General features: G+C 35.6%; 1 protein-coding gene across 6 annotated transcripts in view; it reads left to right on the top strand.

The window, feature by feature from the left end:
* Positions 1-8: 8 nt before the first annotated feature.
* The window catches only part of LOC124157804 (transport and Golgi organization protein 1), a 52,303-nt gene continuing 24,460 nt past the window's right edge, over positions 9-27,851 (top strand). For 4 of the 6 annotated variants that reach the window (XM_046532825.1, XM_046532826.1, XM_046532824.1 and 1 more), the window contains exons 1-15: positions 10-172; positions 508-641; positions 717-2,910; positions 9,448-9,584; positions 11,179-11,298; positions 11,388-11,504; positions 11,590-11,655; positions 15,530-15,733; positions 18,421-18,492; positions 20,648-20,743; positions 23,480-23,651; positions 24,739-24,867; positions 25,078-25,216; positions 25,915-26,016; positions 26,140-26,232. In XM_046532825.1, coding sequence (XP_046388781.1) covers positions 67-172; positions 508-641; positions 717-2,910; positions 9,448-9,584; positions 11,179-11,298; positions 11,388-11,504; positions 11,590-11,655; positions 15,530-15,733; positions 18,421-18,492; positions 20,648-20,743; positions 23,480-23,651; positions 24,739-24,867; positions 25,078-25,216; positions 25,915-26,016; positions 26,140-26,232 — 3,881 coding nt within the window. In that variant the 5' untranslated portion in view covers positions 10-66. Of the gene's footprint in view, positions 173-507; positions 642-716; positions 2,911-9,447; positions 9,585-11,178; positions 11,299-11,387; positions 11,505-11,589; positions 11,656-15,529; positions 15,734-18,420; positions 18,493-20,647; positions 20,744-23,479; positions 23,652-24,738; positions 24,868-25,077; positions 25,217-25,914; positions 26,017-26,139; positions 26,233-27,851 lie in introns of all 6 variants that reach the window. The other 2 variants (XM_046532828.1, XM_046532827.1) reach the window with 2 other exon arrangements.

The raw sequence follows: 27,851 nt of genomic DNA on the forward strand, positions 1-27,851 counted from the left end.
AGAATAAACAGATGAGTAGTCATTAAGCGTACAGACGTCGAGTTGGCCTACTGGCCAAGTGCGACGATGTTTGGTTATTTAAAAGCAGTTTTTTTAGCGATAGTGTTGTGTAGTTATTCTGAAGGAAGTAATATTTCAGATCAGCGATTGTGTTACGATCCCAAATGCAATGGTAACGTATATCTGTGTTCATTAACGTTCAGTTTGTTCCCCCTGCATAGTAGTGACATTTTACCTTCGAAATACTATTTTAATAGTAGAATTTTCAATTGTTTTGATAACGTAGCTATTATAGTAATATATTGAATATGTTAATTGCGGTAATATACTTTCATGAGGTGAATTTCTATTCTGATGTTTCTTGTTGTTGCATCGTTTTGACGATGAGAAGTTCAGAATGAAATTAGTGGTCTGGTGATGTATTGTCCTTGAAACTTGTCCAGTCGCAAAAAAATATGTTATTTGTTGGGATACTTGCTAGAGTCATGAATATTTTCTGTCTTTCAGAACCACTTTCCCTTGCTAGAACGTTACTGAAGTATGTTAAAAGCTACGATGGAGCCTTGTCGTTCCAGCCTGGTACCAAGGTTGTCATATATAGTAAGTCAGCAGGATCTAATCCGGAACTTTGGGGTGCCGAGGTTAGTACTATACTATATTTTAATCTTTTTGTTTATCTGTTTCCCTTGTAATGTTTGGATCAACCGCTATTTCAGGTCGATGGGAAAAGAGGCTACATTCCTAAGAAAATGGTCCAAGAGTACCAAGTATTTCATCCGGACAGTACTTTGAAGCATATAGTCCCTACTGCTGAATCAGATGAGCCAATAAATAAGGAAGAAGAATATGTAGTAGACGAAAGAGAAACCGAGACCACACTGGATAAGCCGATGGACGTCTCTCATGATGATAATCCAGCTAGTATTAATAGTGAGTCATCATTCACTACAGAATATGATGTAGTAGATGGCACAACTTTATACGATGATGCATTAGGTTTGGCCACACCAACTGTAAACCCGTTAGATACCATGACGATGAGCGCAGTGCCCATTGAATCTACAACGTCTTATATTGCCACTTCTAGTGACATGAGCACAGCTACTCTCACCCAATCCGATATGGCTCCTATAAGTCCAACTACAATGATGGGAAAGCCAGAGGACCAAGAGGGTGACACAAAAGCTGTCGATAAATCTACTGAAGAAGTGGCTGGTGTTGTTGAATCTGTGTTAAACATCATGTCAGACTTAGTATCCGGGGGTGAACAAACTAATAATGATAAAGATGCTATTCAAGATGATAAAGATGGAAAAGTGAAAGTTGATGTCCTCGTTCCTAATAATGATCCTAAGGGTGATACATCAAAGCTTGTTGATCAGGGTGGAATAGTTGCTGGCGAGAAAGATGATGGCTCTTTGTTAAAAAATATGGATGCATCAGACGATGAAGATGAAGAAGATGATGCTGAAGATGAAGACGAGGAGGAGGTCGAAGATGAGTATGATGGGGATGAGGATGATGAGGAGGAAATTGAGATTGTAGAAGATGTCAAGAATGATGACAATGCTTTAAATGAAGTATTTAAAGATTCTCCGGAATTGAAAGGTGGTGGGAATGATTTATTGCAGAAAAAGGAGGGGGGTAAACTTGAAAACCTTACTTCTAATGCAGAATCAGGAGGAATTATTGATGCATCTACCCCTTCTAATTCTCAAACCTCTGAAGGAAATACTCCATCTACTTTGAAAAATGTAGAGGTTAAAGTGGCTTTAGAGGAGAAAGTTGGCCATATGGAAAACACCAGTGAAGCAATATCCTCCTCCCATGTTGACTCTACATCATCAGGAGAGAAGGAAATTAGTTCTGAATCATCAGAGAATCGTGGGTCAAATGAATCACTTAATCCTGATCAACTACCTGATAGTTCTACTGTTGGCTTAGAAGCTCAAAAGCTCGCGGAAGATGTCAACAACTCTGTTCCTGAAGTACATGATGATCATATACTCCATAACGAAAATAAACTGGACAGTGTTTCTGATGGAATTTCATCTTATAGTTATTCAGATAGGAAGGAATCTCATGCTGATGCTTCCACAGTCCTACCAATACCTCTTGGAGAGAAAAAATCCGAGTCCCAAGTTTCAGGAGATCAAAGTATCACTCTTGACTTAAGTGATACTACTTCTGAAATCACAACAGATAGTCCTATTGAGACTTCAACTATGATTAACGTAGGTTACCCAAAAGCCGAACAAGTTGTGCAAACAGAATCCTCTAATATTGTTGGTGATGAACATAATTTGTATCCGGGTCAGTCATCTCAGAATCCTATGCCGAGTGGGGAATCTGCATATAATACTAACCCAACTTCAACTTTAGGAACCCAACATGAGGAGCCTAGTGGTCAAGTTGACCCTTCTAACTCGTATGGTTCTGATTATATATCTAGTCCAGGACCTGTAGATGCAAACACATTAGAGGCAGAGGAAGCTGTGAAATTTGTTGAGGAGCCAAAGCCCCAACAGGCGATTGAAAGAGACCATGACATGGAACGAGATGAATCTTTGAGGTCAAAAGAAGCAGAAACTTCTAAAGATTATGTAACTCCTGAAACTCTTAATATCTCAGAGACTGAAAATGTATTGCCTTCTCCGGAAGAAAGCTCACCAGGAATATTCTCAGTAGTATTTGACTCTCTTGGTTCAGGTTATGGATTTGTTTCTAATATGATATTTGGAAGTGCTGATGAGAGTATAGAGAGTCAAGAAAGTTCAACTCAGGGAGTTTCTCAGATATTGTCTGGTAAATATAGTGATTCTGAAAGTAATATTTACCAACCTAATCCTGTTAAAGATGCTCAGGGTTTGGCAGCAGAAGGGGATTCAGTGTATGGAAGAAGCTTGAACTGTAAGTTGAGAGCATTTTATTTTTATTTTTTTAATATGTACTCCATTGACATCTTGAAGGATGTCATGCATCCCTAGTGAATTGAGAAGTTACTTTCAAATCCAGCTGTTTACAGCTAGATTCTTTATTGAATTAACGTCGACAATCTCTGGTAAATGTAGTGTTTCACAAGGGTGGCTGTAGCTCTAAATTTCGGTGGTGCCTTTAATGCTTCATGTGCCTATAACTTAGTGCAAAATGTTCTATATGCTCTTGTATAATTAATAATTTGAATTCCTTGGTCTGGCCTGATTTTGCTTTCTCTTGCTTTTCCTTCTATGCTATTTCCTTCTTTCTTCTGTCTGGTTTTTTCGATGCACCAGTCCTTCAGGTTTCTCTGTAATGTTATTGTTACTATTTTCCCCATTTTTTATCATTTTCCATCACAATTTTATCTCAGACATCAAAACTGTGGTTAATAATCTTTAGGTAATGTAATTAATGCTTTTTTTCCTCACAGAGGTATCAATTCTGATGAAAGTTAGCATTGAAACCTCAGTATTCCTAATCACTGCTCAAACAAGTGATTTGGTATTGAGTAAGGCTGACAGATGCTAAGATACATGTATACACCAAAGAAATTTGATAGGAAAATATAATTTCACCTGGCCATGATTCAAGCCTATACGTAAGAATTTTCAGTCATGCTTGCCACCATTTACACCACCAAATACTATTCTAACCAAATTTCTGACGGGTTAAACCAAGCAAACTGATTACATCATCAGACCACTCCATCACTCAGTAAATATGGTCATACTTACCTCATAACTGTTTTACCATCTAAGGCATTGATCCAACTCTTAAGCATTCGAGCATAAGTGATTTTTCTCATAGCTGCATGCAAAAGTGACTTTGTTCATATTTATGATGTGACACGTAAGGAATTAAGCACGTAAGTCCTTTGCTGAAAACATATAATTGTATGTACTTTGGATTCAAATCCAGACATACCTATTTCTTCTCAGACATACTACCAATCTCACCAACAATGTACCATTAAAAGCAAATTTCTGTGGGGTTAAGCCAAAAAAGGTGTTTAGTCGCCAGTGCGTATAGTAGCACAGTAGGTATGATTGTGCTAGGCCAACCACTGTATGTGAAATTAAGCCAACTATGCCCCTCATGACTTATTATAGGCACTGTGTGAGCCAGTCAGCTCAAAAATTAATTCCATAAATTGATCATCACGGTACATGAGTTATAGTTAAAAGAGTCATGACTCCCCCTCTGTGAGCTTCTTACCTGTAACACTCCTTTTTATGGCACTCAGCTCCCCTTCTTGTGTGATTCTCCCTCTGTTATCATAACTCATTCTTCATGTACTCACTTTAGTATTCATGGAAAGTGGTTTCATCTTTCTCTTCTTGCCATCTTCAGCTTGGTATGGCTAAAATGACATGGCAACAATTATAACCATCTGTTAATTTATTTTGACCACTATGGGAAATGCATTAATGCTCTATCTTAAATATAAAAAATTTGTCAACATTGTGGGATGTTTTAGATAAATTACTTCTGATAGCAAAATCAACTCACTTACTTCTCAAATATTTCTTTGTAATGACCAACACAGAACATTCCTTTTGAGTCTGGCTTGCATTGTAAATGTAATAACTTCATTTAATTGACTGATTGTTAAAATCACAGTAAAAGTAATATGTACGTATAAAGTTTTGCAAATCTTTACTTGGTGCTCCATGGTCCATCTGAAATTTTGTCCTACTTTTGCTGAGGATGTTGAGGCTTTTCTCTTCTGGGCTCTGCTAATTTAGGTTGCTTTTTCAAATATTACCTATTTCTGCAAAGTAATGCGATTAAGTTGGAAATATAAATTGCACATCACGCTTTATTATACAAAACTCGGTTGTTATTTGGGTGGAACATAGGGAGAGTACAAAAATTTTCCATTTAGTTTTGCAACTTGACATAGCCCTACAGATTCTTTAATTCAATATTTTATACAATAAGTTTGTAATTTAAAACAAAGTAATGTGAGGAGTTGAAGTATGTCGTATTTTATGAACTAAATATATCGATGGCTAAATTCTAACAACACGTATCTCAAAAATAGCAACTTTTCAGGTGAGCAAAAGAAACGAGTTATATTTTTAATTGTAGACTGAAATTAAAAACCAAAAATTCATAAAACTGCAAAAGAAGCATGCATTTGCAAACGAAAAGTTGTTTTTGCTTGAATTTTATTTTTTAATGTCATTACACTTTGTTTAAGATACTTGTCTCAAACCGGCCAAATTTTGATATATGTGTTGTTAGAACTTAGCCATCGATATGTATTCTAATCGTAGTCATGTAAAAACCAGAATTTACTCTGAAGATCTTGGATGTTTTGAAAAATGGCTTTTTCTTAGCAAAAACTCGTGTATTCTCCTTCCTTATTTAACATGTATTATTAGGAGAATGAAACACCTACTGCTAATTCGCTAGACCTTGAATAATTTTCATCAATTTGTGATTGCTATATTGTTATTGCATAGTAGTGTATAATTTTTTATGCTCAGTTTCAGTTTTCATTGTAGGCTTCCGTATTTTCTGAAATGTACCCCACAGTAATTATTAGCGTTACATATATTTCTAATGAATGTTAATTTTTGTAGATGTAACAATAATGATCCTGTAGGTCAATTGTAGTTAATTTCTGACGTAAAATTTGATCAGTCCCACCCCTTCTTTTGCTTATTTAAATAAAAGATGGTGGCACTTTTCCACAATATTTTATTGAGTACAATGGGTTTCGACTCACAGAGCCATCATCTGGTATGAGACACTCTTACATTCAAACATCACATTTATACCTTTGAGAAAGGGGTGGGAAACAGACTTACGTAGTGGAGACAGTGAGAAAAGATACGGGAAAACCCAAGGTGTATGGAGGACTCTGGGTATAACTGTAGAATAACGACATGCGGGGGAAGAACCACAGAAAACCTGGAAGGCCCCAGGTGGGGAGGAGGGGGTAGAGCAGAGAAAAGACGGGGGGGGGGGGGGTGAAAAGAGAGGCTGCGTGTCATTTGAAATGGAGAAGCTGGAGTAAATAGCGAAGCAGGAAATAGGCGGGGGAGAGGAGTTTCCGAAGGGTAGCTGAGAAATGAGTGAGAATTAGCAGGGGTACCGGGAAGGGATTGCAGGCGGAAGGAAATGGTCAACACAATAAATACGGGGAGTGGGTGGGCAGATGGAAGTGCTACCATCTATTATTTAAATATGTCGAACTTCCACCACATAACGCCTGCATCTGTTGAACTTATTCCTTCTTTTGCTGTCTAAATGTGAATGTATCTGTTATAATTTTTGGAATATTGGTTAGTTTACTGATTCAAGATAAGGGTTACTTAGTAGATACTTTCCCATTGTCATGTGATGGTTGTATGATTTCAGTGGTTTACATTTGTAGCAATTAGATAAAAGTCAATGTAAATCATTTAGCTATCTCACTGCCCAATCTTGAATCGGTTTATTTATTATTTATATATTTTTTAAATTTCCTTTTCCCCATTATTTGAGTAGGTCACACCATGGTTATAAAATTTCTATATCATTCCAGCCCCTTATTGTTTATTTTTCTGCGATCAGCCCTTTTTTATGATTACTTATGGGTTATTCCATGTCCACTCAACCAGTGATCCACGCTCACCATATCAGATTTTTCCCAGTATCTACTTACAACCTTAGTTAAGAAAAATCTGACATATTTTGGCCCTGATAGCAGTATTTTATAAGATACTATAGCTGGCTTGCTTTTGCTTTTATAGTAGAGCAAAAATGGTTGATTGTCATAATTTGACCAATGGGTAGAATTTTCTTCTGTAACTTAGTAGATACAAATATCTTAGAAAGTATTGCTATCTGGGCCAAAATATGTCAGATTTTTTAAACTTGGATGGTAACTAGATAATGGGAACAAATTGCCAAAATCTGAGATATTGACACACAAAAAAATTGGTTAAGTTGACATGGAGTGATCTTTATATTAACCCTTGACCAGTGACGTGCAATTCTTGTTACACCACCAGTGACGTGCGGTTTGGGAGACTGCAATAAATCTTAAATTCATAAACTGTTGCAATGCCATTTTTATTGTTTTGTTTAATTTTTATTTAAATTCTTATATATTATTAAACTCATATTAAATTTGTTACATTCTCAATACGAACCAAATTGTTAGTAAAAATTGTTATTTGAAGCAGGATCAAAAAACTGATGCTAAAAACATTTGAGTTATAATTATCATATTTATGTATCAATATTTCGCCAAATATAAAAATAGGGCCTTAAATGTTAAAGTTGGAAGACTTAAGTAGTAAGTAGCTATGAAATTTATCCTGCTTATTCCTTTTCTTGATGCATTCTGCAGGATCAAAATTACAATTTTTCACAAAAGCACACACAGGCTTTTTGCATTGGAAAAATAAGAAAGAGGTTTTCCGTGTTTTTGTACAGCGGGAAAAGTCTACATATTGTCCACATCTCAAATCTTTCAACTTCTTCAGCCTCTTCCTACGGTAGATGTAGAATTTGCGCAATAATTTATCCTTCCTTTATCGGGAGTCTTACATTTGACATTCTCCTTCCCATATGGAGTCTAACGAGATTTCCACTATTAATTTAATACAATTGAATCATGTCTTATCTCTCTTATCTTTCTCAGACTGCTGAAGGACAAAAGAGTTGGCAAAGGAAATATTTAATATTCTGAAAAATACTGCCATTGGCAACCTCACGGTTGTGTATCTACAGTACATTTTGTCTAAAGTATCTAAGCCAACTTTAGTTGCTTTTTAAAATGCAATTACCACTAGTTTCCCTGATTCTATATCATCACTCACCCTGTAGTGTATAATCGAAACGAAGCAAACAGGCTTATATTTTTTGGGACATTGGATATTAGTCTTGTTTGCCGAGAATCTGTAAAATGAAGAGCCCATTATGCGTCCTTTGGATGACGCAAAATCATTAGGCTCTTTTTATTTTATTTATTTTTTAAATTTTATTCTCCAACCACCGGATACAGCTCTTATTGGCCATTTTATACCGAGGTGTTCAACAAATGTAACAAGTAAACGTACACAAACAACCATGCCCTGGACCGGGGAAACCTACCCAGGTGGGACTCGAACCCGCGACCTCTTGTTTGGCAGGCGAGAACGTTACCCCGCCGCCACCGAGGCCGGCAAATTTTTTATTTTATTGATCGTACCAACCTATTCAATTGTAAAATTCGCTCATCAAAAATCTGAGACTAATTATCAAGAGGCTCAATATATCTACCTAGTGATGTAATGCAATCCTTCAAAGCAGGTGCCTGAGTAACGGTGTTATGGAAGGGTACATGAATTTTCCTCTTTGGCCCATTTGATGACCACTTATAGTGATTTCTCCTGTAAAAAATTGTTCTTGCGTGGGGAGATCTTTTACTACCGACATCCCTTCTGTCGTCATCTGTGCTCCCTCCTTCACTATCAGTTGTATTTTTCGGCATTTGTCGACAGATTTCTGCACTACTTCAGAAACTACGCGCTCGAGGGTTTTCTGGTTGCGTGAAAAAAAGGGGCCAAAAAAGGCTTCGGACAAATGTAGACGCAACGTCACTTGCATTTCGACGTTTTACTCTCGATGTTTCCTTGGCTCTTTTTTATTTCGTCTTGTGGTAAAACTCGATGCTAGGATGTTCTGTCCCCAAATAGTGAGGCGGAGACCGACTGCTGAAAGATACCCGTAAATAAATGTTGCGCTCCAGCCGTGGGCGAGCAAAATTTCGGGGTTCAATTAGTTCTAAATTACAAAGTACATTATATGTGTCCTGCCTGCTAGGGGTACGAGAAATTCACCACTATTTTATTCTAATTAGTGATAATATCTGTAAAAATCTTAGCATTTAATGAACGAAATGGGTGATATTTCCAATAAAAACTGGATTTCATTTGTTTTGCGTTCACCTTCAGAAACTTCTTGAATAGTCATTTATTCTAACGCAATGAATTTTAGAAAAATTAAAAGCTTAAATATTCATTTTGTACAGCTAAAGATACTCCCCAACAAAATATTAATTATTCTTATGCTTAATAAATCACTACAAATTGTTTTTAACAACGTTTTGAATCATTTCCACCAGCATTACCATTATTGATTTTTCTAATTTAGTGACGTGCAGTCTCAGTGACCGCTAATCAAATTCAATTGCAAATTTACAGAAATTAATAAAAAGAACGTTAAATTTTAAGAGTGGGATGTCCTTGTTATGCAAAAATATGAAGCTAACGAGAATCATAGATATTTTGAAATATTAATTTTGAAAATATTCATATTTTTAGAAACGCAGCGGTCTCTTAGACCGCACGTCACTGGTTAAGGGTTAACTTGATACACTTAAAATCTTACAAATTTTAACCTTTGAAATATAATTTAGATAAGACTATATGAAGTACTTGGAGAAAATGTTGTTCTTGAATCATAATAATTAATTCTTTACACTCATAGCGTACTGTGAAGGGAGCTCAGAGACTGATTGCGCTGAGCAATCCTCAGTAATTTCATCTGAAGCTAAAGCAAGTGCTGGAGACCAATTACAAGGGAATCCGGAGATGAGTAGCTGGATGGCATTTCCAAGTTTTGCTGTAAGAACTATTTTGGCTATTTAATTAATATATTTTTATATCATTTGTCTTTGCATGAGAAAAAATATGGAATTAATGTACTGCATGTAACCAAGTGTGTATGTATGTAGTCATGTGCAAAGTTAATTATGTGTATGAAAGATGAAATGGATTCATCTTTTACTGACCAATGTATTAGACCCTCTCATGGTTCATTTGTGTTACACTGTTGTGAGTGATTCCTTACCTAAGGTGTAAGCGGTTCTCTTGGTAGCAACTTGAATTTTTTTATTATTTTAAACTTGTATTAGCATGGCTGAAGAGGAAGACTTGTTTTAGCATTTCCTTTTTATGTGCAAATGGCTGGTGTCTTAACACCCCCTGCCACATGCCTTTTAGGCGATTCGCTGAGTAGTATGTAGATGTAGATGAGCATACTTTTCCCTTGCATCTACCCTTCATATATGTTACTAGTCATCTCATCTTTTTCCTTGGTGAGTTCCGGAGTAGGTTTTCCATACAAGTTGTGTGTCTCAAGGCCAAATTGTATCACATTTAATAATATTAACACGTTGTGTACAGATGGCGAGAATTCTCGTTATTTTTTACCCGAACGTTCCAGACGGATGACGAAGATTCTCGTCATTTAGGTGCGTCAACCTAAAAAATTTTAAAGCGAACAATACGTATTCATTAGTACGTTTTCAGTTGTTGTTCGTTATTCATAATGAATTGATGCATCATAACATTTGATTGGGTAAAGTTATATTCTAAACATTAGCTTACCCCGGTATGCAACGTGTTAATTATATATGTATCTATCAAAATTTGTAATTAAGTAATTTAAAACGGAAATTGTGCTTATTAAACCAGAGCAAAATCCTGCATCGTCATTAGTCAGTCACCTCAGTTTTGAAAGTAAAGAAAAGTCCCTTTGAAATGGCAGATAATTATTACCATTAGCCTAACAAGTAATAGTTTGCAACAGAATAAATAATTTGTTCTTATCCATTTCCAGTTCTTAACACATCTTGAATTTTTTGTCCCCATCTGGTTCTTAATAACATTACAAAACCATTCCCATTAATCTCTCTTACTTTCTTTCGTTTTTGCCTGTTTTTTATATGGCTCCGTGTGGTGCATACATATATGCTTCATTTTGCATTCGAATTATTACTACATCAAGTTTGATTTTTTGAAATATAAAGGGAGAAGTGATGTATTCTTTTCCTCATGCTCTATGTGTGCAAGTTACCTTTGTCGACTGACAACAATTTGGTTGGCTATTAGGTGTTATCAAAATCTATAGTTAAGGTGATTGATGTAAACAAGTCGTCAAAAAAAGTGTACTTGGCAGGTAGTAGCTAGCCATCCTGGAAACAGAGATTTTTGTTTGGTGCATCATTTAGCATGTATTGCATGGGGTGTGTATGTAAATACTCAGTTACTTAATCACTGAGGTCAGTAGTGAAGATTTATATCAGGAACTACAGAAACACACTCATTGTTTACAAGAAGTTCTCAAATGGTGTAGATCCACCTTTCCTATTATTAGGGAAAACCTTGTTCTAGGCTTGGGAACAAAATTTCTGATGCTGAGTTTTTTTCTTTACAGATTGGGAATGATTCCAATGGGATGTTCAACATTAATGTGCCTTCATATGGAGCAATCATATATTCAATTATAACCGGAATTATTGTTTTGTGCTTCTTTCTTGGTCATTATTTTATTGAGGTTTGCTGAAGAAATTACTTTTATGCATTTCCTTCTCTATTGTATTTTTTTATTATGGCTACTAATTAGAACTAATTATGCTTTTTCAGGGGAGCAGAAGAGATGTGGTTTTGCTAGCCAAAATAAATACTCTAGAAAAGGAACTTACTGTTTCTAGCAAAGAGTGCCTTATTTTGAAGGAAAAGCTAAAACAATTTGAGATGAAGGTAGATTATGGCAATTAGGTTGTGTCAGTGATATTTAGTTTGTTATCATTATCTCAAATATTTTCTTTTTTCATTTTGATTTCAGTCTTCCGATTTTGATGACTCAGCTGAGGTTATTAATGCCATGAAGAATGAGCTAGAAAAAGTTCAGGTATTTAGTATACATGCTTATTTTCTCAAAATTATGTTGCCATTTAGTTTTTAGTGTTCATTTACCTTTATAGCAATGTCACCCTTTGTTAAGTATCATTTTAGCTTGTAGATGTCATTATTGAATGATAAATAGTCAAAGTATATTGTCATCTTGGGTGTGTACTAATGGAAGGTCCCTGTATACATTCAATAGTCAGTAAAAACAAAACCTATGTTGAAATCACTCTCGTTGTATATTTTACCTTCTGTTTATGATGGGTTTGGTGGATGTAGTATTTTTCCATTACCTGCAGAAGTGTGTTTTTACAAAGACATACTTCTTATCTGGGAAGTATCCTACCGCTAATTTGTTTACTGATATATGTATCATCTTCTCCTTTTCTTCTTTCTATCTCTGATAGCTCTGTGAGACAAATTTTTAAAATCCCCCATGTATATTGCTTCAACTCTGTCTGTTCCAATTGTTATTTCCCCTCATTAAACATGCTCAGTTCCCCTTTTGTAAATCTCTCATTAAGGTTCCCCTGCCTTATATCTTTCATCAAATAAACCTTCCCTATTCTTTTCTACTTTTCTGTCCTATAACCTTTATATTTACCCCCTGAAATCCGAACATTATTTCTCAAAAATTTCTCTCTTAGGGTTCACATACATTGGGAATTTTATTAATGGTGTTCTAGCAGTGATGGTTCACGTGGAACAAATCATCTCTGCATTTTCCTCTCAGCAACTTTCTATCTTCAAGTTGATTAGTCCATTTCATTTTATAAATGAACCAAGTTCTCATCTTCCCCTTTCCCTTCTAAACCAACTTTAACTAGCTTCTTTGTGCCTTTTCCCTAGCGTTAGTATTTTCTTTGTGCCTACTAGTTATCCAGATTTGCTGTATTCATTAAAACCACTGTTGTTCTTAACATTTTGTGGCACACTCTGTTTTTAATTTTAAATACCTGCCTTGCAAACTGTTTTACCCATATTGTTAAATTGCATCCTTTCTTTTATAGTGTCTTATTAAGTATTAGTAGCTTTTTTTAAACATTTTCACGTAGTGTAGTAGACAGTAAGTTGGAAGATGTTCATTAAGGCAAAAGATGTGGGCTTTATATTTACTCCCTGAAATCCAAACATTATTTCTCAAAAATTTCTCTCTTAGGGTTCACGTACATCATGTTGGGAATTTTATCAATGGTATTCTATTAGTGATGGTTCACATGGAGCTGCTTTTCTCTCATCCTATACTAATCTTGTTTCTTTTGCATTGAGTGGTGATTAATCAACAGTCTGTCAGATTGTTGTTGTTCAGGTTACCGGTCTATTAGTTCCTCAAGCAGTCCTCCCATTCCTTCCCCCTACTCTCTGTTGCATCTCTTTCCCCATTCTTTGTATCTGATGTTTCTCTCACTGGCAGCAGCTATATCCAAGTCTACAAAATTGCAACATTTTGCTCACATGAAAGGCTTTGTCCCATAACACCCTCAGGAAGTGTTTCCCTTCTGTCGTGGTGGCATTGGAATCTTTGTCTCATGGAATTTCCTTGTGCATCAACGATAAACTTTATCTGAGATTCGAGGCTTTTTCTGGTATGGTATTTGGAGGAGGCGACAGACAGCTTAGGTCATTTGCACCATGAGGGAAGGGTATGGAAGGAAGGAAGGGTGGAGAGAAACCTGGCGTCAGCCACCACACCAACCCGGAAGGGTTTTTTTCTTTTTCTTTTAACAGGGTGAGGGAAAATCAGCAAAATACTAATTGGGACACTAAGTCATGGAATTGACAGGGAAATTAGGTCATAGTCAAGAACAAACTCAGAGGAGCAGCAAGAAGTCAAAAATCATGGTTAAACATGCAGATCCTTGCTTGGTTCGCAAGCAGCGATATGGATGCTTTGTTGGTGTTCTTTCTGGGTGGCATGGGATTGCAGTGACTTGGCACTATTTGGCTTTATTTCTACACCTGCTTGTACTTGGCTATGCCACTATAAACCTTGTGTCATTTTTCCATAAAATAATGTTCAACTGCCTAGCCGATGATATTTAAAAATTTGGACTGGAAATCTGGGAAAAGTTAAGGAAATTGAAAATGAAAAGTTTGCCTGAACCCTTTATGAAGACTAGGGCCTGTATTCTAAGTCGACCCTACATATATCCATCCCTACATAACAAGAAGCCCCAACATGTGTGTTCAGTCAACCCTACATTAGTGGTGGGGGTAATTCTGTTGTCAAATTCTCTGAAATGACATAGATGATGTCACAGCGACAGTCTCCACTCTGGTTGCGTGATGAGACCTAACTATGAAACTAAGAACAGTTGTCCAATAATTTTCAGGCGTATTGTTAGGACAATGGCTCAAGGTAAATAAGCAACTGGTGTCGTCCGCCAGGTCATGTCGGTACATTAATTATTGCTGCAAATACTCTAATATCGAGTCAAAAGTAGAATCATATTGTCTTTAAATTACTTCAAAAGCGGTCTGCACAAGATAGTGATAAGTACGGGGCAAATATGATAATTGACGTGGGAACTTCAGTTGCATCATCAAGGTTTGACATTCGCTTTTACCTTCTATAGTTAAGTTTATTATGTGGCAAATAGTGGCATGAAAATATGCTTTCTATGGTTGTACGTGAACGATATTGGTTTCTCAAAAGCGTACCAAGTGCCAAAGGTGAAAAATATTAATATATATCTGCAGAAACAAGGTGATATCATTATTTTGTATTTATTATACTTCAGCCAATTTTATTATTTATTTCACTTTATGGGTATAATGTGGTAGTATTATTACCTTTCTGCTGTATTAGTGTACATTTTAAAATGGTTCATGTGAGCTCGTCTCCCTCAATATCCATTTTAACATAAATTCTTTAATTGAAGTGATCAGCAGACAAAATTTGGCCGCCATGTTTTTGCAGGGTGTAGGGCTGGTTCGGGTACCCTGCATTAAGTAGGGCCTGTTTAGTTCCAAAAACAGCCATATATAGGGCTTGGATGTGGCGTATGCAGGACAAGATTGGTTTACGTAGGGGCTGATGACATTTCCAGGGTCGGTTGGCCGTACAGGGTCGGCAAAGAATACGGGCCTAGATATGGTCAAACCCAAAAATAATTGAGCATTATGTATCAGGTTCAAATAATCTCAAATTTTGAATGGCATTGCTTGAAAATTTTGAAGTACTGGTGTGAATTGTTAATAGTTTTCATGACTAAAAAATTTCATGAATATTTTAAGGCTTACCTGAATAGGGTACTCTGAGCTTAAAAGTCCCTTTATTACCATGGGTAATTGGCTCTCTGCTCTGAAGCATATCTCTCAAGTCTTCTTGAGGCTCAAAATTGCCATTCTTTCATTATGTTTAGATATCTCATATCATGTCAGATATAATGGCACATCTACTGTTTGTTGGGGTTTTACTTTTTAAGCTCCATACGTTGTTCTGTTTATAGCATATTACCTTGTCGATTTGAGCAAAAGTAGTTCATCTTGATATTCCAATTTAATTTGGGACTGATGCTTTGAGAAACGTTTAGTTATTAATTGAATTATATATTTGTAAAATTTATTTCTTACCACTATTAATTATTTTTCTCTTATTGGATATGCTGATGAAAGTCATTGTTGGTGTTGTTATTAAAATTTTGAGAATAGGATAAGCTTTCCTATTTCCAGTTAGGCCATGTTGAAGAAATGTGCATGTGTAGTACTACTTCTAATAATTCGGAAAAATAGGTTGAGGAGTGTCATTATTCAATAAATGAACATATTCTTTACTTATAATTATTATTTTTTAATCCATCATCTCACCTCTATTTAAAAGTAAATGCTAGTGGAAATATATTTGTATTCTTGTTACCCAATGTGCTCTAATAAAGAGTGAAAAAGCTCAGCTGGAAAAGGAACTGGAAGCGACCACTGAAGCCGGTCTTGAAATGGAGCAAATGGTTTCACAATTTCTGTCAAGTCAGCAGGATTCTAAAACCCTGATGGAGAGCATAGAGCAGCTACAGTTGCAGGCTAACAAACAGCAGGCCAAGATTTCATCTCTGGAAAATAGTCTTGTTGCTAAAACACAGGAGGTTAGTGCCCTGTCTGCATGGTGGTGGGCATCCTTAAGTACAGAGTGGTCATATTTGAACTTGAGCTAAACTTTGTAAATGATGACCAATGATAAATGTATTTGTGCAATAGCATGCTGCCCTGTGATTGACTATGACAATGATTGAATCTAATTTTGAAATAAAATTAAATTGGGATGATATGCAGTTTACATTTTGAGTTTGAAAATGGAATGGTACATTATGTGGAATGCTTGACTCAATAATCTTAATGGTATTTTTATAAGTAGACTGGACACTCCTTTAGAAGTTGCAAATTGGATTATTTTTGTGTTGCTAGTTAATTTTGTGTTACCTTTTGGCTTTTCTTGTATAATTATCTGTGCAGAATCTGATTATTTTGACTCCTTCCTCATGTCCATGTGACTTTAGTCTTTCATTAGATTCTGTATTTGACTTGTAAAGAAACAAAGTACCTATTACCAATTTTCAAATGCATTTAATAGTTATTTATTACCAAGTGATTTGTAGAGATGGGTAGAGTATCAAATAAAGCAACTGGACTCAGTTACAGTTAAATAGCTTCGATCTTTTGTAAACACTCAACAAGATTTATGCGAGAGGATATACTGAAGGTTTCTATAAAATACAAGTTTAACCAATTGCTTTTGGTAAGCATTAGGCGCATTGGAATACGTCAATCAATATAAAGTTGTTGGCGTATGCCTAGCCATGCAGTCATAATGGGAAAGTATCGATTACTTTGAGAAAGCAATGAGTAGATTGCAGATTATATAGCTGGGTGGTTTCCTATTATTTTTTTATTGCCTAAATCGAAATATTATTACTCCTGGAGTACATATTTCACGCTTTTAGATTTTTAAATGACGATATCTATTTTTCGCGATTAAATGAAAAGTGAAAATTTTCAAGCGGGCGAAAACGCGACGCGTAAGTATGAATGCCGGGAAATCTCTCCACGTGACGTATTTCTGGTTCCCGCTGCCGCCCTGTGAGGTGACCTTGAGACGAGGCTTAGCGCTGATACGACGCAGGCTGCTAGCGGGTAGCTGAGTACCCTGCTGGCTGGTAGCGCTTGGCTTAAATAAGGATTATTAATACCTTATCAAATGAAGAAAACTTTCCTACCTTAGCCAGTTTTAATAAGTGATTATTAAGACATGTTTCCCTGAGCTCTGCGCCTCATGCCTGCATTAGTAACCTCAGGCAATGTATAACTCCTATCTTCTCTTATAGAAACTAAGTCCCTGTGACGTCACGTGGAGTGGCATTGCATGGGCGCCAATCTGGCCCTTTTCAAATGAGGATAAAAATGGACCATTGCCATTCGTCTCAACCGGTATTTCTAAAACGAAATAATTTGGATATTATGAATACAGTAATGGTGGGTAACGAATCGCAATCAATGCCTTTCGTTTTCTTTGATGAAGGAAACCACCCTATTATCCAGCTGTGGTTTATTTGGGTTGTGGATTATCCGTGCATGATTTTCACTCTCGCTCAATTTTTTTTCCGTGATCTTTATAAAAAAAAAGATGCTAAATCATCGAAATTACGGTACTAATGCTAAGATACACCGGGCTTATTATTTCCATTAGAATCCCCTTCGTAAAACGGAAGTAATCACGTGTTAGCTGCATTCACGGGAGGACTGTGTTCCTGTTTTCCAAGCCTCGCAGTGCTCAACCGTGCTCCATGATCACAGATACACATTGCGCAGCAGTTGCAACCTGGGCAACTTGTTCGAGACGCGACTATGTGGTGTGGTGCCTGACAGTGTAGTTTCCCACGTTGAGCAGTGGTTTTGAAGCATTCGTGCAAACCACTTTTCTGTATCCGTGATCACACATTCATGGATGTGTGGTTTTCGACACCAGGCCTTACATGGAGCATTAATAATAAGAGTTCAACCATGTTATCGCCGTTAAAAAGATCGCAAACTGGCAAAGAAAGCTTTCAATGAGTCCGGGAAGCACTCTTAAATAACAGAATAACTGCATAAATAATACTATATTGTATGTTTTACGTACATTACAAGACATTTAAGTGAAAGTTTGGTTTATCCGTGCTTCCTGATTATTCGTGCTATCTCTCCCCATCATTAGCCCGGATAATTGGGAGTGTACTGTTGTTACATTTCTTTGATGTAACAGTAAATATACCTGAAATGTAATCATTACCAGTAACTGAGTTATTTTTACTCAGTTACTGGTTGTCTCCCTATCTCTGGTTATTTGTAATTAGTTTTTTCGTTAGTTGACTTTGGAATCTTTGTAAATATTGATCACATTGGTTATAGTGTCTCCCAAGTTTTGTCAGTAGAGTGGAGTGTGTTCTGTGAAGAGCTCTATTATTATTTTCATGGCCGGGTATTAGCTGCCATTCAGTTTGTTAAGTGAAGGAGTGAAGGAATCTTTCAATGTACTGCATTGCAACCGATGCTGTGGAACTTAAGGCAGCTCACTGATTTCAAACCTATTAGTGGTGGTTTTCCATGTTTAACCTAGTGGAAGCCATTTCTTATTTAAAAAAGGCCTTTTGACATGTGAAAAAGTCCTACTCATGACTGATCCTTGCTTAGCCTTTGCCTCTGTTTAACCAAGTGCAATGAAACGCCTTTTACACTTAAAATGTCTTCCCTTGGCTAAATATTTTGAGAACTAATGAATGCCTTTTTTTCCTTTCAGAATGAAAAATTAGCTCAAGAATTAGGTGTGACTGAAAGCAAAGTACAGGAGTTGGAAGAAGATTTGAAACAGGTTAGCAACATTATGTTAAAGTGGAAGTAATCGAAATAATTATGAGAAGTAGATTTAGTCTTATTCTAAACTTAATTAGAGCACAAAACTTAAGTTTAGTTTAAATAATCATGTCTCATCTTCACCTCATTATCTCAGAAACTATAAATGTGAAATAAACCAAGTGGCATCATTTATGTTGATGGCCTAATTTATAAGTGGTATTATGCACTCTGTTAATCAAATTCAATTCAATGTTAATGATTTCTGAGTAATCGTGCGATGCAGACCTTTTGCAAGAAAAGATTTGACAAAGGTGGAGTGAAAATAACCAAAATGCAATTTAAACTGATTTCCACGACAGTAAACTTGTAATATCGCCCAGAAATTACTTACACATAGTGCTTGGGAAATGCTGGGTAATTCTTGTAATTTCCCTGCCGGAACTTGTTCCAAGTTGCTTGCTGCTCACTGGCTGCGAGGGAAGAGAGAGAACCCCCAGGAGGTGAATAAGGGGAAGAGATGTCCCTTGGATTGGCTGGGAAGGCTCTCTTGGCAGTGACATTTTGAAAAGTCATGTCAGCTATGAAAAAAGTAGCCTCCACCCCTGAAACCACTATAAATTTAGTCTAACAGCCCTGTTGTGGCCAAAAATGCGACCGCGAACAAAAAGCATGAACTGTGTAACTTTGAATCTCTCGATAAGTGGACTTCCAAACTTCCTCATGACTTTCGATCTATTTGAATCATAAAAAAGTTTCAGGGAAGACTATGACAGGTTTTGGCACAACCTGTACAAATGTATCAGCCTAGAGTCAACAGCCTGTGTCCTATAGGAAATTTCATGAATCCCTTAGCTTTAAAAGCTGATAATTATTTGAATACTTAAAGATAAGAATACTGGGAGAGAGAAGTATCGCCAAAATTTAATCCATGATTTTTTTATTTGTTAAATACCTACTTGTGATCATTTATGCATTAGCATTCTATGTAGCACATTTGAACATGTGAACTTCAGTCCCAAAAATATTTGCAACACTTGATCTGGACCTGGGGTCGCCAACCTACGACCTGCATGGAGCGACCATGAGGCACTCTCATCCAGCCCAGAGAGAGACCTTTATTCTATATTAAAAAAATACAGAACTTTATGTGTGCTGCGCAGATCTGCTGCTACTAATGTGACTGTTAATTTTTTACCAAATTAAAACAGAGGAGTTCACTTAGGTGTAGTTTTCCTGCTGATCGCTTCTCTGCTGAACCATATTCGCTGCTTACTACATATTTCTATTTCTGTTTAAAGTTAATAAGATGATATAACAGCATTTAATGGCAGAATTTCTTTTTAATGGACCTCAAGTTTGTTGTCAGTCCCCAGGGTTTGTGTTCTATAATTTATCTGGAACTCGGGCGGAAAAGTTTAGAGACTCTTGATATGGACCATGTAATTTTTTGGTTTTGAAGTACATATGCCTTGAATGCCTTTGTTTATTGACTCAAAAACTCAGGCATGTAAATGAATTGAAGAAGGTTTATTGTGTGTGGGAATTTTTTTTTAATAATGAAACCTAATTTGAATGCAGCCCAATACAATAAGGTCACTGGATAAGCTTATAATTTTTTATCAGTCTATTCCAATTTTTTTATAATTCCTTGCAAATATGTTTTTTTTTGTTTATCATAACCTCAACTGATGCAAGTAACTACATAGTGCCTCAATTAAAGAAACAATATTAATTCTATTCACTGTTAAGTCTCTACTGCTTAATCATAATAACTGTTGGAACTGTTACCTTCCTCCTTAACCCAATTTGTTCTTGTATTTGTAGTTTTCCTAAAATGTGACGATCAAGGTAGCAAATTGATCTGATTCCTTAGAAAATTATGTTTGAAAATTTTTGACAGTATTCCTGCCTTCAAGTTGGCATTTTGGTTAACTGATTAAGTAATTTAGAGGTAGATAAATTTGCCCCAAATTTATAAATTGTGCTTTAAATTGAGTTATTGATGTAAGTCCTTCGTATCATTTTTATCGAAGAACCTCTCTCAATGCTGCTGGCTAAGCATAATGGGACAGGTTTTACTTAAAGAAGGTATTTTAGTGTCCAGATAATATGGCATAGACAGTGATATTCGGTATAGCATAAGTAATAAGTTAAAACTTCTTTTTGTGCAGGTTTCAGAAAATTTACACCAAAGAGATGAGGAACACAGTAAACGATATGCTGAACTGAAAGAGTTGGGTGAAAGTCAGCACAATAAGTACCTTGAGGTTAGTAGATGGTAAAAATATCTATTCTTTAAATATCTATCCTTATATCTATGTTCAGCATTGTGTGCATAAATTCTAATCAGTATTTCAACTGTCATCAAGTATTTGGCTACAGTTCTGAACAGATTTTATCTTGGTTATCTTTTTCCAGTGCATCTTACCCATTTTTTTAGGCTATTTGTTGTTTAGTGGATTTATCCTTGTTTTTTTTTTTCAATTTCAATTGCTTCCTATGTATTTTTCTGAGCACGTCTTATCGTGAATTTACCTGACCCAGAAAAACCAGCGTGGTTTTTACTGGTAAAAATCACATTTAAAAAAACACTGGTTTTATGCAAAAATTGGTCTTTTCATATATGTTATGTTATTGCCTTTCAGTATGCTTAGGGGGTATTAGTATCACCTTTGATTTCTGTCAATAATTTTATTAACTGGCTGTCAAAAGGCTTGAGTTAACTGTTAGACTTAACGGTCGGCATTGAATAAAAATTGAAGGGTTCAGTGACCAGTAATGAATTTTTATATTGTTTGAATAGATCCTTAAATAATATGAACCATAATTAATAGTGCTGATTCATGTCCATTAATCGTGTATGGAGAAAAACCTCCTCTGATTAATGTTTAAAATGATGAAACCTTCCTACACGAATTCCCCTTATGGGCTCCTGTTAGGATAACAACCTCCCATTAGGAAAATTTATCTCTTAGATATTATTTTACCATGTACAGCTTCACTACCAAATTCCTCATATTCTCTTTTTTTATCCCATATAGTCTTGCTGTCACTAATTTTAATTGTAATTGCCATGGACTACATAACTTATCAGGAGGAGGAATTCCAGAATGGCCCATTATGCCTTATACCTAATTCACAATCTTTCAGTCTATCATAGAAATAGCGAATCTGACTTTGAGTTAACAGTGTGTTATCAGGCATGTATTCATTCTTTGTCCCTTAAAATTTATAGTTAAGGGACTGAAGGTGCATACTCTGTGATTGTCGGTGGAGAAATTTTGTTGCCTTAAGACACCCTATAATAAAGGAATCTCTCATAGCATATTATGAGCATGTATTCGGAATGAAAGGGTCTCAACTGGAGTTATATGTGGAAATACAAGGATGGTCTTGTTTTGAATATTTTCATCACTTAATTACTGTATTGGATTGTAGATACAGAAAAGCACACAAAACGAAGAACCATTTTTCCCCATCCTGATAATTGATATAACTTAACCATTATATTCTCAAGGTGTCAATATATCAGCTTTTGGTTTTCGCTTTAAAAAACTCAAGGTGCTGATATATCGACCCCGTGTTTGTAGAAATATTTGTTCAATTATCTTCTATTAAAATACAGCCATACTCCTGATTATCCGGCTGCGGTTTATCCGGGTTGCAAATTATCTGTGCACGATTTTCAATCTCGCTCAATTTTTTCTGCGATCTTTATAAAAAAAAATTTGGATGCAAAATCATCGGAAAAATGGCAGTAATGCTAGGATACACCGTACTTATTTTTTCCATTAGAATCCCCTTTCTAAAACAGAAGCGATCATGCGCTAGCTGCATTCGCGGGAGCACCGTGTTCCTGTTTTCCAAGCCTCCTTGATCATGGATACACGGCACGCAGCAGCTGTGCAAGACACAAGTACGTGGTGTGGTGCCTGTCAGTGTAGTTTCCGACGTCAAACAGTGGTTTTGAAGCATTTGTTTAAACCTTCTGTATACATGATCACACAGCCACAGATGTGTGGTTTTCGAAACTAGGTCTTACATGGAGCATTAATAATAAGAGTTCAACCATGTTATCGCCGTTAAAAAGATCGCAAACTGGCAAAGAAAGCTTTCAATGAGTCCGGGAAGCACTATTAAATAACAGAATAACTGCATAAATAATAAAAAATTGTTTGTTTTACGTAATTATGAACATTACAAGACATTTAAGTGAAAGTTTGTTTTATCCGTGTTTTCCGATTGTTCGTGCCGTCTCTCCCCATCATTTGCCCGGATAATCGGGAGTGTGCTGTAATGAATTAATCTTTTTTAATTCAAATATATCTTAATTTGAACATTAATGTATTCTGGAGACCAACTAAAAAAGGCAGCACCATATTTCAAGAATTATCTTTGCAATAAGTGTTTAAATTAAAACTGAAGGCGTGAGCTTTCTGGGAGTGAACATTTTAACTGCCATGAGAGCAAAAGGGTTAAGGTTTCCATAGTACTCTTGGTATTGGCCACCGACTGGAGGCCTGCATGAAAAAACTGTAATTTGCCCTGCTTTGAATTTTTTTTTCAGGAAAATAATGCTGCAAGTCAGGGTTTTCCCCTACCTCCATGCATAATTGCAGCATTGCAATTATTTCTGGAAGTGGTCTGAATTTTGTATCCATCAGTGATTAAGTCAGTCACTTACTCACTCGAGGGGTTGTATAGACTATGGACATGCTATTTTTGTTGCCATTGTCAGAATTTCTTGCTTCTCTTTAATTCCCTTAAAATAATGACCCAACAAGGGTCCACTGCAACTGCTATCAATGCGACTCACCTCTTATAAATAAACGCTTCGATCATCCAGTGACAACGCAACCTGAAAGTCATTTCTATATATCACACCCCCATAGAAAGAAATCACTATTTTTTTCAACTCAATTACATTCTTGTGTGGAGGTATTAGTGTATTATTGTGTGAAGAATTATCACTTCAGTGGTCATTGTTTTCTTCATTGTTGCAGGATGTTAAGAATAAAACCATTGAGACTGAAATGGCTCATACCCGTTGCAAGTCTTTGGAAGCTACTCTTACCGAGATGAAGGAAATGCTTGCTGTAAAAGAAAATGAAATTTGTGTCCTTCAAGAATGCCTTCAACAGCTTAAGATATCCAATGGAGATGACCCTGATAAAGGTAGGAAAGCAATTGGGTTGAATTTGTTTGGGCTGTTTTTAGATGACAATCTATATTCAACAAATTCAAGTAAAGTCAACTGTAACTATATGAAAGCTATGCTAACTGCAAATTTCCTACTTAATTCAAGTTATAAAGCTATATTTTAGCAAAATTTGCACTTAACACATAAATTTAACAAATCTTACTGATGTTTTGAAAGTAACATGATTAAATGACAGTAGAACATTCAATTTTTGTCCTATTTATGAAAACGGATGACATTATAAATTAAAGGCACCTCAAAAGGTTTACATTCTTACGAACTGTTGCAGAAACTGTAATAATTGCCTTCACTCACCAAAGACAGATTAAGTGGCTAATGCATCATATATGGAATATTGTTTATTCTATTTATGTACTCATTAGCATCAATGGCTTCACTAGAGGTGTGGTATCGGCTCCATGATGACTTCTTAAGCTACTTATCTTCCATATCAAAAATTGATCAAAAGATCTTAAATTTTTTAGGGTCAGGGCTTTGCAATTTCCTTAAATTTTTTAAAGTGCTCAAATCAGAAGTTAAATTTTAGTGATCCCTCTTGTTGTAATTTGTTTGTCTCCTTAACTTAAAAGCAGTAGCTACTGCGCAAGAGAAAACCTCATAAGATTGCTATTGGGGTACCTACTTATTGACTGAGCACCTAAAGTTTCAGCAAAGTCAGAATGTACCAGCTGTTGTAGATGATTATTGGAAAAAATACAATTAACTTGGTGCTGAAAATTTGCTGATGTAATTGTCACATTACTGCTGAAATACTAGGGAAACATCTGCCATGTGGAACAACTGACTGTAATTCCCTAGTAAAGTGGGTGGTATTGATGAAATTGGTACATCACCAAGATACCATCCTCTGTTATTGTCCCTTTTTTGTCGTACCAAGTTTGCCTTGTCACTCAGTGACATACCTTCCACTGTACTTAGAAATTTATATTATTTTGGTTGTAAAATACATGGGTAATTAATTTAGTTTTTTTCTTTGTGCTATGTGTGTGTATTTTATCAACAGTTCTGTGTGTTATTAAACTAGTGAATGCTTTCTTTCAGCTGAAGATGAGCTTAAAAATATTTTGAATTTTGGTAAGCTCAAAGCTGAATTAACTGCTGTCAGTAAAGAGAGGGACAACTTAAAAGAAAAACTTCAAGGTGAAGAAGATGCCAGAAGATTGTTGGAAGGTAATATTCTCTATTTGTTTAGAAAGTGAAAAATTTACTATGAATTTACTCAATTTGAAAGTTTGTATTATTTCCCATTTTTGTGTACCGTGTTTCCTTTTAAGGCACGCTGATGTTTTTTGTATGTAATTAATAGTTATAATCATTCAGAATATATTTTAATCCTACTTATTAAACATCACCTTTATCATTGCTATTTTTTATCTTAAGATCATGTGAAGGTTATTAGAGAAGAAGTTGAAAAGCTGCGTAAGTGTCATGAAGCTGCTGAACGAGAAAAGGTTGAAGCACAAACTCGTCTTGAGGTTTTGTCATCATATTTCAAGGAGAAGGAGAGTCAGTTGCAGAAGTAAGTTTAATTTTATATTTTCAACTGATATTGTTGGCAGAAATTTTATGGATGGAAACAATTGTGAAAAATAGTGCAGGTCTTTGCTGAGCTGGAATTGAGCTTTTTTTTATTATAATTTTTCACATCCCTACTGAATGAAAATTATTCAGATGATCAAAGACTATTTTTTATAATTTTTTTACATTTGGGTTTGATCAGTGAGCTAATCTACTAAGAAAGGTTAATTCCAGTGTATTTTAATTAGTTTCATATTGAATTTAGTTTAGGTCATATGACATCAGAGAATCAAGTTTTCAAAATTTTACAAATCTTGCATCAAATTTATGGATACTTTTTGAATGGATTGTTGTAATTCTTGTTGGAATTCCAGATTAACAATTTTCTGTGTGTAACGAGGTTGGTAAACTGTCATGTGTTTGCTATTCATGAGTAATAAAAATATGTTAAAGTGGAAGACTGTTTGAAAAGGAGGAAACATCACTGGTGACTAATAAATTATTTTTCTGAGTTACTAAAATGTTCGATTAATTCCACTATTCATGGTTAAATGCACTCTTGTTTCAACCTCTTCAGGCCTTCAAATATCCTTATCAAAAAGTGCTTTATTTTAAATTTGTTCTAAGACCACTAAGTTAACTAACCTGTATTTTATTTAAATTTTGAGTAATAATGAACCCACTCAATTTTAAACTCAGGGAACTTGGAAATAAAGAAGCATTATGGATGCAAAAACATACAGATGCATCAACTATCATGCAACGTATGAAATCATTGGAGGAAGAAGTAGAGAATTACAAGTGAGTATAAATGTCATCTGGTGTACCTTAATGAGAGCAAGTTGAGAAATTGATTTACTATAAATATTGCATGCTATGTTTATTAAGTCATAGTGATGAATAATTTTTGTGTGATATTCCTAGAAAGGAGGATGCAAATTCCAAGCCTAATGTTTCCGAGCGTGTGACATTGATTGAGTCAAGGGAAATTACAATTACTCATCCTCTCAAGGAATGGTATATGTTTCTATTTATTTTACCTGTAGGTTGCTAGAATTCTTGCAGTATTGATTGAAGTACCTATTTCAAACAATTTGTTCATATTTGTATTCCTACTAGTTTTTTTTGTTTAGAGGAAGGGAAATAGGCAAATGAGCACTGAAGAATCTCATTGATTTTTTACTGTCAGAAAATAGAGAATTACTGAAACAGGACAATTAGTGCATAAAAATGAGTCATTCCAGTGTGTTATTCGAGTATTCAAAAATTTTTAATACGTTTTGAATTAATTTTTATTCTGCCATTATAACTTACTAGTAGGACAACTATTTCATGTGATTTTTGGAAACCTACCATGGCCATGTCATAGTAAATTCATGGTTTGCTGCCATTCGGAAATTACCATCATAATTTATTATCTTGCATTTATCAATGTAACATATAATTTGAATTTAATTAGCAGAAAGCACAGAAATAAGGAATGGCTTACATTTTTGAAAATTCTGTTGTCCAATCGGTTTTCACCAACAAATGGGTTTCAAAGATAATGGATACTATAATTCATTAGATTTTGAATAATTTGTATGTATAAATTTTCGATCTACCACTAGCACTGAAAAAGAAAAAACATTCTTTACTCTTACAAAGACATACAATGCTACAACTGTTTAAGCAATTTGGATTTTGACTGGCTTCTGCAGTCATCTTTTCTTTGTCACTGGTGTACAAAAACATGGCGGTCAAATTTCATCTGCTGATCACTTCAATTAAAGACTCTACGTTAAAATGGATATTGAGGGAGACGAGCTCACACGAACCATTTCAAAATGTACAGTATTACAGCAGAAAGGTAATAATACTACCACGTTATACCCATAAAGTGAAATAAATAATAAAATTGACTGAAGTATAATAAATACAAAATAATGATATCACCTTGTTTCTGCAGATATATATTAATATTTTTCACCTTTGGCACTTGGTACGCTTTTGAGAAACCAATATCGTTCACGTACAACCATAGAAAGCATATTTTCATGCCACTATTTGCCACGTAATAAACTTAACTACAGAAGGTAAAAGCGAATGACGAACCTTGATGATGCAACTGAAGTTCCCACGTCAATTATCATATTTGCCCCGTACTTATCACTATCTTGTACAGACCGCTTTTGAAGTAATTTAAAGACAATATGATTCTACTTTTGACTCAATATGAGAGTATTTGCAGCAATAATTAATGTACCGACATGACCTGGCGGATGACACCAGTTGTTTATTTACCTTGAGCCGTTGTCCTAACAATACGCCTGAAAATTATTGGACAACTGTTCTTAGTTTCATAGAAAGGTCTCATCACGCAACCAGATTGGAGACTGGCTCTTTGACATCATCTTCGTCATTTCAACGGAATTACCCTCCACCACTTACGTAGGGTCGACGGAGAAACCCATGTAGGGGCCTCTTGCTATGTAGGGACGGATATATAGGGTCGACTAAGAATACGGGACTAAATGACATTATGCACCCAAATCTCATTTACTTTCAGTAGCTGCATTACTCATGAAACAGTATGCAGCAGTAGCAGTTGGTTCACTCAATGTAATTGTTGACATATTCTCCCTCTCCATGTTGTT

This window comes from Ischnura elegans, chromosome 4, assembly GCF_921293095.1.
Source record: "Ischnura elegans chromosome 4, ioIscEleg1.1, whole genome shotgun sequence".
Taxonomy (NCBI): domain Eukaryota; kingdom Metazoa; phylum Arthropoda; class Insecta; order Odonata; family Coenagrionidae; genus Ischnura; species Ischnura elegans.